Genomic DNA, 11,336 nt, shown 5'->3' on the forward strand with positions numbered 1-11,336 from the left:
AGATAGGGGAATCTCCAATCACAGACAAGGCTCTGCAGTCAGATGAATCATCGCAGATGCAAGAATCTTTGCAGACTTCTATAATAGAAGGTAAAATGAATTATATATATATATATATATATATATATAAATCTTTGTATATATATAATAAAAAAATCCAAGTGACGTGAGAAACCAGAAAGCATAAAGGTGCACCCGGCAAACGCATGTCAGATTCTGCTCTTCAGTGAGCACATCTGCGGTGTGTGTCTTGTAAAAGCACTCAGTCAGTCAATTACACTCTGTATAGAAATTGACACTGTGACATGCAAACGACATTTCAGACGTTGTGTTCCTCTCTGCCCACATTATCTTCCGGGTGGGGGTGCAAACAATCTGTGTGTTGTTTGTCCCACCTGGCTGTTTTTGACGAGAGCGGTCAAGCTCGCAATCCCGCAGTCCCGCTGCTGCTGAGGCACAGTGCGGACTGTTGTCATTGCAATCGCGAGTGAATTTAGCGGAGGTTCCGAAATGAGCTGTGGATCTCACGGGTAGCACAGGCTGTGGCTTCTTCCCCCCAGAGAGAGCCAGGCACTTCATCTATCTTCTTCTGAGGAAGTTGATGTGATGAGTGTCAATACTAGGAGAGTGTGGACTCGCCACCACAGTCCCTCACATATGAGGAGATAGTGAAGGTTGTTGCTTGTGCTATAGCAAAGTTATACATTGACTGGCCAGCTGAGAAGCAGGACGCTTGTCCCAAGATTAAATTAGACGTGTGCTTCCTGCGCATGAGATCACAGCCTTCACGCCTCCATTTTTTTCCCAATCTCCACACTGAGGTGTTGAGATCGTGGGATAAACTATAATCATCTCAACTCTTCAGCCCTGCTGTCTCTAACTACTCAAACATTGTGGCGTTGAATGAGAAGGGCGATGCCAGCCGTGGAGAAGACACCTGTGAGCTATCTCTCCCGGTCTTCAGCATTGTCCCTGAAAACCCAGAGTCTTCCCACCAGACCAGTTAGACTGACATCCAGCCTGCTTATACGACGCACGTCAGGCCGATGCCTGTCTGCACACTATGATGGTGCTACAGGCGTACCAGGCCGACCTGCTCATGGACCTGGGGTAGGCAGGTGGTGGCATTCCAGCACTTCCTCCCACGTCGTTCCCAGGTCCACAGGGTTGCAGATACCACCAGACCCAAAATGGAGCATCGCAACCCGCACCTCACTCAAAAAGAGCAGCGCAAATCGGAGCAATGCTCTTGGTCAGGGTCTTCTAAACAGAAAACAGATCTCTGATACCCCGGCCACCTCCGGTGCTTCAGGGCTCAGTGGGTTCCAATGAGCAAATTTCCAGCTGCCGACCAGCAACGGTATGGCACGGGAATGCTTGTCCCCTCAAATGAGGTCACTAGAGCAGACAGGTTGGTCATTCCCTGCCGGTCATCCACTTCAGGGCACCGAAGTGACTCCTCTAGCCACACCAGAGGCCAGCAAGAGGCTGGTTCCCTTAGTAGACTTCTGGCAGCATAGGAACTTCTGCTAAATGTCTCAAAATGGGTCCTGCAGACTGTAGAAGAGGCTAGAGAATTCAGCTTGTTTCTCAACCGCCTCGTTCAACGGGGTCGTTCCCACACTAGTGGGCCCAGAGCAGGCTCTGGTAATGGAACAAGAAGTAGACACTCTCTTGAGGAGAGAGGCCATAGAACATGTTCCTCCTCTCAAAGAGTTTGGGTTCTACAGCCGTTACTTTATCATTCTGAAGCAAAACATGGAGTTCCTAAGTTCTCTTTCGGGGGTGAAGCGTACCGGTATTTAAGTTCTCCCTTTGGCCTGTTACAATACCTTACTTTTGCATACTGTTTTATAATGTACTACAATACTGAGGTGCACATATTTGCCACAATGTGCAATAAGTAGCATAAATAGGAGAAATTTTTTTTTTTATTTTTACATTATAGAATTAAAATATAGAATACTAAATATAATTTATCGTTATTTGCACATATCGCTTAGAAAAATACTGCTTGCACTTAGTGTAATTTATCACTAGTTGCACTTAGTGTAAATAGCATATATTGCTGTCTGTGTAGGACTAATAGTGTTTTCTCTCTTTTTTTCTCAGATTCAACTAAAACTACAGAGAAGGGTGGGACAGGAGACAGCATCCCTGAGCCAAGGAGAGAAGAATCGGAAACAAATGAATTCCTAAAGGCAAGTATTCACAAAAATCTTAAGATCATTTTATTTTTAGACTGTAGTTATTTTAGATTGATGTCCTTTTCTTAGTTTTTCTTAGTTCGTAGTTTATGGCAACATACATACAATTTGCACAAAAGCAACTGGTCCTGGATGCCTTTTCTTACTCTCAAATTTCGTACATCAAGAAGGATTTTCTAGACAAGTAAAAATGATTGTCTTGTTTTCAGAGAGAGAAAAAAAAAAGATTTTTGGTTTAGAACAAGCAAAATAATCTGCCAATGATGCCAAAATAATGTGCCAAAACAATCTTATTCAAAACAGAATACAAGATTTTGCATACCTCGCTTGATTTTCACTTTTTATTTTGGTTCCACTGTGGGGTGCAGAGCTTAAGAGGATAATTCTTAGTAACCCTTGGTGCGTTTTATATTTCTTATTAGTAGAATTCGTATCATTATTATCTTATCAGTATTTTTGTTAGTTTTATATATATATAGCGCAAGTTACTATGGTGATGAACACTTCTAAAGACAATCCATTTCTACACACACACAGGAAACACACACTGTACGGATACATATATTCATTCATTTGAAAGTCAACCTTTGCTATGTATCATCACACATTATTTTTGGATATTTGACGCAGCCCTATATTTTCAATACACTTTTTCACTAGGGAGAAAATTTAAGACAAAACTGATCTGTCATCCTTTCAATGAGAAGAAATTATAATGTCTTCATTATTTGTTTATGTAATTTGTAAATAACATAACCATCATCTCCACAGACAGAGGAATCTCCAAAGATATGTGATTCTACCATGAAAGATAAACCAGGCAAAGATAAGACAGAAAAAGCTCCTAAGAAAGATGAAACTCCAATAACAGAGGAACCTCTAAAAACAGAGGAACCTCCAAAGAAAGAGGAACTTCCTAAGACAGACAAACCTTCTAAGAGTGAGGAGCATCTGAATACAGAGGTACCTCCAAAGAAAGAAGAACTTCCTAAGAGAGAGGAGCCATCAAAGACAGATGAATCTTCAGAGGAAGGCCAACTTTCAAAGAAAGATGAACTTTCAAAGACAGAAGAACCTGCTAAGACAGAAGAATCTCTGAAAACAGATGAACCTTCAAAGATAGGGGAATCTCCAATCACAGACAAGGCTCTGCAGTCAGATGAATCATCGCAGATGCAAGAATCTTTGCAGACTTCTATAATAGAAGGTAAAATGAATTATATATATATATATATATATATAAATGTAAAATCCAAGTGACGTGAGCAACCAGAAAGCATAAAGGTGCACCCGGCAAACGCATGTCAGATTCTGCTCTTCAGTGAGCGCATCTGCGGTGTGTGTCTTGTAAAAGCACTCAGTCAGTCAATTACACTCTGTATAGAAATTGACACTGTGACATGCAAAGGACATTTCAGACGTTGTGTTCCTCTCTGCCCACGTTATCTTGCGGGTGGGGGTGCAAACAATCTGTGTGTTGTTTGTCCCACCTGGCTGTTTTTGACGAGAGCGGTCAAGTTCGCAATCCCGCAGTCCCGAGCTGCTGAGGCACAGTGCGGACTGTTGTCATTGCAATCGCGAGTGAATTTAGCGGAGGTTCCGAGATTTGCTGTGGATCTCACGGGTAGCACAGGCTGTGGCTTCTTCCCCCCAGAGAGAGCCAGGCACTTCATCTATCTTCTTCTGAGGAAGTTGATGTGATGAGTGTCAATACTAGGAGAGTGTGGACTCGCCACCACAGTCCATCACATATGAGGAGATAGTGAAGGTTGTTGCTTGTGCTATAGCAAAGTTATACATTGACTGGCCTGAGAAGCAGGACGCTTGTCCCAAGATTAAATTAGACATGTGCTTCCTGTGCATGACATCACAGCCTTCACGCCTCCATTTTTTTCCCGATCTCCACACTGAGGTGTTGAGATCGTGGGATAAACTATAATCATCTCAACTCTTCAGCCCTGCTGTCTCTAATTACTCAAACATTGTGGCGTTGAATGAGAAGGTCGATGCCAACCGTGGAGAAGACACCTGTGAGCTATCTCTCCTGGTCTTCAGCATTGTCCCTGAAAACCCAGAGTCTTCCCACCAGACCAGTTAGACTGACATCCAGCCTGCTTATACGACGCACGTCAGGCCGATGTCTGTCTGCACACTATGATGGTGCTACAGGCGTACCAGGCCGACCTGCTCATGGACCTGGGGTAGCCAGGTGGTGGCATTCCAGCACTTCCTCCCACGCCGTTCCCAGGTCCACAGGGTTGCAGATACCACCAGACCAAAAATGGAGCATCGCAACCCGCACCTCACTCAAAAAGAGCAGCGCAAATCGGAGCAACGCTCTTGGTCAGGGTCTTCTAAACAGAAAACAGATCTCTGATACCCCGGCCACCTCCGGTGCTTCAGGCTCAGTGGGTTCCAATGAGCAAATTTCCAGCTGCCGACCAGCAATGGTATGGCACGGGAATGCTTGTCCCCCCTCAAATGAGGTCACTAGAGCAGACAGGTTGGTCATTCCCTGCCGGTCATCCACTTCAGGGCACCGAAGTGACTCCTCTAGCCACACCAGAGGCCAGTGGCAGGCTGGTTCCCTTAGTAGACTTCTGGCAGCATAGGAACTTCTGCTAAATGTCTCAAAATGGGTCCTGCAGACTGTAGAAGAGGCTAGAGAATTCAGCTGGTTTCTCAACCGCCTCGTTCAACGGGGTCATTCCCACACTAGTGGGCCCAGAGCAGGCTCTGGTAATGGAACAAGAAGTAGACACTCTCTTGAGGAAAGAGGCCATAGAACATGTTCCTCCTCTCAAAGAGTTTGGGTTCTACAGCCGTTACTTTATCATTCTGAAGCAAAACATGGAGTTCCTAAGTTCTCTTTCGGGGGTGAAGCGTACCGGTATTCAAGTTCTCCCTTTGGCCTGTTACAATACCTTATTTTTGCATACTGTTTTATAATGTACTACGATACTGAGGTGCACATATTTGCCACAATGTGCAATAAGTAGCATAAATAGGAGAAAATTTTGTTATTTTTACATTATAGAATTAAAATATAGAATACTAAATATAATTTATCGCTATTTGCACTTAGTGTAAATATAATATCGCTTAGAAAATACTGCTATTTTCACTTAGTGTAAATATAATTTATCACTAGTTGCACTTAGTGTAAATAGGATATATTGCTTTCTGTGTAGGACTAATAGTGTTTTCTCTCTTTTTTTCTCAGATTCAACTAAAACTACAGAGAAGGGTGTGACAGGAGACAGCATCCCTGAGCCAAGGAGAGAAGAATCGGAAACAAATGAATTCCTAAAGGCAAGTATTCACAAAAATCTTAAGATCATTTTATTTTTAGACTGTAGTTATTTTAGATTGATGTCCTTTTCTTAGATTTTCTTAGTTTGTAGTATATGGCAACATACATACAATTTGCACAAAAGCAACTGGTCCTGGATGCCTTTTCTTACTCTCAAATTTCGTACATCAAGAAGGATTTTCTAGACCAGTAAAAATGATTGTCTTGTTTTCAGAGAGAGAAAAAAAAAATATTTTTCGTTTAGAACAAGCAAAATAATCTGCCAATGATGCCAAAATAATGTGCCAAAACAATCTTATTCAAAACAGAATACAAGATTTTGCATACCTCGCTTGATTTTCACTTTTTATTTTGGTTCCACTGTGGGGTGCAGAGCTTAAGAGGATAATTCTTAGTAACCCTTGGTGCGTTTTATATTTCTTATTAGTAGAATTCGTATCATTATTATCTTATCAGTATTTTTGTTAGTTTTATATATATATAGCGCAAGTTACTACGGTGATGAACACTGCTAAAGACAATCCATTTCTACACACACACAGAAACACACACTGTATGGATACATATATTCATTCATTTGAAAGTCAACCTTTGCTATTTATCATCACACATTATTTTTGGATATTTGACGCAGCCCTATATTTTCAATACACTTTTTCACTAGGGAGAAAATTTAAGACAAAACTGATCTGTCATCCTTTCAATAAGAAGAAATTATAATGTCGTCATTATTTGTTTATGTAATTTGTAAATAACATAACCATCATCTCCACAGACAGAGGAATCTCCAAAGATATGTGATTCTACCATGAAAGATAAACCAGACAAAGATAAGATAGAAAAACCTCCTAAGAAAGATGAAACTGCAATAACAGAGGAACCTCCAAAAACAGAGGAACCTCCAAAGAAAGAGGAACTTCCTAAGACAGACAAACCTTCTAAGAGTGAGGAGCATCTAAATACAGAGGTACCTTCAAAGAAAGAAGAACTTCCTAAGAGAGAGGAGCCATCAAAGACAGATGAATCTTCAGAGGAAGGCCAACTTTCAAAGAAAGATGAACTTTCAAAGACAGAAGAACCTTCTAAGACAGAAGAATCTCTGAAAACAGATGAACCTTCAAAGACAGGGGAATCTCCAATCACAGACAAGGCTCTGCAGTCAGATGAATCATCGCAGATGCAAGAATCTTTGCAGACTTCTATAATAGAAGGTAAAATGAATTATATATATATATAAATGTAAAATCCAAGTGACGTGAGCAACCAGAAATTATAAAGGTGCACCCGGCAAACGCATGTCAGATTCTGCTCTTCAGTGAGCGAATCTGCGGTGTGTGTCTTGTAAAAGCACTCAGTCAGTCAATTACACTCTGTATAGAAATTGACACTGTGACATGCAAAGGACATTTCAGACGTTGTGTTCCTCTCTGCCCACGTTATCTTGCGGGTGGGGGTGCAAACAATCTGTGTGTTGTTTGTCCCACCTGGCTGTTTTTGACGAGAGCGGTCAAGCTCGCAATCCCGCAGTCCCGCTGCTGCTGAGGCACAGTGCGGACTGTTGTCATTGCAATCGCGAGTGAATTTAGCGGAGGTTCCGAGATTTGCTGTGGATCTCACGGGTAGCACAGGCTGTGGCTTCTTCCCCCCAGAGAGAGCCAGGCACTTCATCTATCTTCTTCTGAGGAAGTTGATGTGATGAGTGTCAATACTAGGAGAGTGTGGACTCGCCACCACAGTCCATCACATATGAGGAGATAGTGAAGGTTGTTGCTTGTGCTATAGCAAAGTTATACATTGACTGGCCAGCTGAGAAGCAGGACGCTTGTCCCAAGATTAAATTAGACGTGTGCTTCCTGCGCATGAGATCAAAGCCTTCACGCCTCCATTTTTATTCCCGATCTCCACACTGAGGTGTTGAGATCGTGGGATAAACTATAATCATCTCAACTCTTCAGCCCTGCTGTCTCTAATTACTCAAACATTGTGGCGTTGAATGAGAAGGTCGATGCCAGCCGTGGAGAAGACACCTGTGAGCTATCTCTCCCGGTCTTCAGCATTGTCCCTGAAAACCCAGAGTCTTCCCACCAGACCAGTTAGACTGACATCCAGCCTGCTTATACGACGCACGTCAGGCCGATGTCTGTCTGCACACTATGATGGTGCTACAGGCGTACCAGGCCGACCTGCTCATGGACCTGGGGTAGGCAGGTGGTGGCATTCCAGCACTTCCTCCCACGCCGTTCCCAGGTCCACAGGGTTGCAGATACCACCAGACCCAAAATGGAGCATCGCAACCCGCACCTCACTCAAAAAGAGCAGCGCAAATCGGAGCAATGCTCTTGGTCAGGGTCTTCTAAACAGAAAACAGATCTCTGATACCCCGGCCACCTCCGGTGCTTCAGGGCTCAGTGGGTTCCAATGAGCAAATTTCCAGCTGCCGACCAGCAACGGTATGGCACGGGAATGCTTGTCCCCTCAAATGAGGTCACTAGAGCAGACAGGTTGGTCATTCCCTGCCGGCCATCCACTTCAGGGCACCGAAGTGACTCCTCTAGCCACACCAGAGGCCAGCCAGAGGCTGGTTCCCTTAGTAGACTTCTGGCAGCATAGGAACTTCTGCTAAATGTCTCAAAATGGGTCCTGCAGACTGTAGAAGAGGCTAGAGAATTCAGCTTGTTTCTCAACCGCCTCGTTCAACGGGGTCGTTCCCACACTAGTGGGCCCAGAGCAGGCTCTGGTAATGGAACAAGAAGTAGACACTCTCTTGAGGAAAGAGGCCATAGAACATGTTCCTCCTCTCAAAGAGTTTGGGTTCTACAGCCGTTACTTTATCATTCTGAAGCAAAACATGGAGTTCCTAAGTTCTCTTTCGGGGGTGAAGCGTACCGGTATTCAAGTTCTCTCTTTGGCCTGTTACAATACCTTATTTTTGCATACTGTTTTATAATGTACTACAATACTGAGGTGCACATATTTGCCACAATGTGCAATAAGTAGCATAAATAGGAGAAATTTTTTTTATTTTTACATTATAGAATTAAAATATAGAATACTAAATATAATTTATCACTAGTTGCACTTAGTGTAAATATAATATCGCTTAGAAAATACTGCTATTTTCACTTGGTGTAAATATAATTTATCACTAGTTGCACTTAGTGTAAATAGCATATATTGCTGTCTGTGTAGGACTAATAGTGTTTTCTCTCTTTTTTTCTCAGATTCAACTAAAAACACAGAGAAGGGTGTGACAGGAGACAGCATCCCTGAGCAAAGGAGAGAAGAATCGGAAACAAATGAATTCCTAAAGGCAAGTATTCACAAAAATCTTAAGATCATTTTATTTTTAGACTGTAGTTATTTTAGATTGATGTCCTTTTCTTAGTTTCTCTTAGTTTGTAGTATATGGCAACATACATACAATTTGCACAAAAGCAACTGGTCCTGGATGCCTTTTCTTACTCTCAAATTTCGTACATCAAGAAGGATTTTCTAGACAAGTAAAAATGATTGTCTTGTTTTCAGAGAAAAAAAAAAAAAGATTTTTGGTTTAGAACAAGCAAAATAATCTGCCAATGATGCCAAAATAATGTGCCAAAACAATCTTATTCAAAACAGAATACAAGATTTTGCATACCTCGCTTGATTTTCACTTTTTATTTTGGTTCCACTGTGGGGTGCAGAGCTTAAGAGGATAATTCTTAGTAACCCTTGGTGCGTTTTATATTTCTTATTAGTAGAATTCGTATCATTATTATCTTATCAGTATTTTTGTTAGTTATATATATATATATAGCACAAGTTACTATGGTGATGAACACTGCTAAAGACAATCCATTTCTACACACACACAGAAACACACTGTACGGATACATATATTCATTCATTTGAAAGTCAACCTTTGCTATTTATCATCACACATTATTTTTGGATATTTGACGCAGCCCTATATTTTCAATACACTTTTTCACTAGGGAGAAAATTTAAGACAAAACTGATCTGTCATCCTTTCAATGAGAAGAAATTATAATGTCTTCATTATTTGTTTATGTAATTTGTAAATAACATAACCATCATCTCCACAGACAGAGGAATCTCCAAAGATATGTGATTCTACCATGAAAGATAAACCAGACAAAGATAAGACAGAAAAAGCTCCTAAGAAAGATGAAACTCCAATAACAGAGGAACCTCCAAAAACAGAGGAACCTCCAAAGAAAGAGGAACTTCCTAAGACAGACAAACCTTCTAAGAGTGAGGAGCATCTAAATACAGAGGAACCTCCAAAGAAAGAAGAACTTCCTAAGAGAGAGGAGCCATCAAAGACAGATGAATCTTCAGAGGCAGGCCAACTTTCAAAGAAAGATGAACTTTCAAAGACAGAAGAACCTTCTAAGACAGAAGAATCTCTGAAAACAGATGAACCTTCAAAGATAGGGGAATCTCCAATCACAGACAAGACTCTGCAGTCAGATGAATCATCACAGACGCAAGAATCCTTGCAGACTTCTATAATAGAAGTGAAGCTCGTGTATTCGATGGGCCATTGAATTATTGAAAAATAATGCACACCCGAGGTGGTGATGCAGCCACGACGCAAAGCGGAGTGTGCATTAAATTTTCTAATTCAATGGCCCGGAGTCAATTATTCCAGTTATACTATGGTTACGACACCTCAAGACATCGATCAGATGATATATTTAAATGGATTCCTCCGGTTTTTGTACTTAAATCACCACTGTGAGTAGGATTATTTCTTCCGCATCTCATCCGACGCCTCTTTTGCTTGTTCCAAAACGTCATTATAAAGCTGGTAATGGAGGCTTGAGCCATTGATAGCATTCTAATGCAGTTATTAATGAAGTTATTGGAAAGAGAGCGACAGAGACGCACAGAAAAAGAAAGAGAGGGAGAGAGAGCTTGTGTGTGAATTAGGCTGCCAGCAGCGTCTCTAAAAAGCGCAGTTATTACCTCGCTAGTGAGAAATGTCATGTGTATTTACTTTCGGAAAATCGTCTGTCATGTTGTTGTTTTTTGTTAGTCCTGTAATCACTGTTATTACAGTTTTACTATGTGAAGTGATATGGACCTGTAATGAGGTCAGAAGAGCTGTGCATTTCCCAGAAAATAATTGCACACCTCAGAACGTCCGTCAACCAAGCAGATTCAGACTGAAGTAATTTAAGTCTTTGGTTCTTTTAATTGTGATGATTTTGGCTCACATTTAACAAAAACTTACCAATTCACTATCTGAACAAATTAGAATACTTCATAAGACCAATAAAAAATTTTTTTTTGTGAATTGTTGGCCTACTTGAAAGTCTCTTCATTTACTGTACATGTACTCAATACTTGGTAGGGGCTCCTTTTGCTTTAATTACTGCCTCAATTCTGCATGGCATGGAGGTGATCAGTTTGTGGCACTGCTGAGGAGGTATGGAAGCCCAGGTTTCTTTGACAGTGGCCTTCAGCTCATCTGCATTTTTTGGTCTCGTTTCTCATTTTCATCTTGACAATACCCATAGATTCTCTCTGGGGGTCAGGGTCTGGTGAGTTTGCTGGCCAGTCAAGCACACCAACACCAAGATTTGGTGCTTTTGGTGCCAAATCCTGCTTGAAAATGAAATCATCATCTTCAAAAGCTGGTCAGCAGAAGGAAGCATGAAGTGCTCCAAAATGTCTTGGTAAACAGGTGCAGTGACATTGGTTTTCAAAAAACAATGGACCAATGGATGCAGATGACAGTGGATGACAATTCATCACAGATTGTCACAGACTGTGGAAACTGGACTTCAAACAACTTGGGCTATGAGCTT

The 11,336-nt window shown here is 41.6% G+C and overlaps 1 protein-coding gene across 1 annotated transcript; it reads left to right on the forward strand.

Annotated features, from left to right (window-relative positions):
• The first annotated feature begins 6,303 nt into the window (after window positions 1–6,303).
• LOC122141238 (cell surface glycoprotein 1-like) lies at window positions 6,304–10,070 on the forward strand. The gene is made up of 3 exons (XM_042747866.1): window positions 6,304–6,731; window positions 8,742–8,830; window positions 9,606–10,070. The coding sequence occupies exons 1-3, from the start codon at window positions 6,329–6,331 to the stop codon at window positions 10,068–10,070; spliced, it is 957 nt and encodes a 318-aa protein (XP_042603800.1). The 5' UTR covers window positions 6,304–6,328.
• Window positions 10,071–11,336: the final 1,266 nt, after the last annotated feature.

Source organism: Cyprinus carpio, chromosome B21 (genome assembly GCF_018340385.1).
Source record: "Cyprinus carpio isolate SPL01 chromosome B21, ASM1834038v1, whole genome shotgun sequence".
In the NCBI taxonomy this organism is placed as follows: Eukaryota; Metazoa; Chordata; class Actinopteri; order Cypriniformes; family Cyprinidae; genus Cyprinus; species Cyprinus carpio.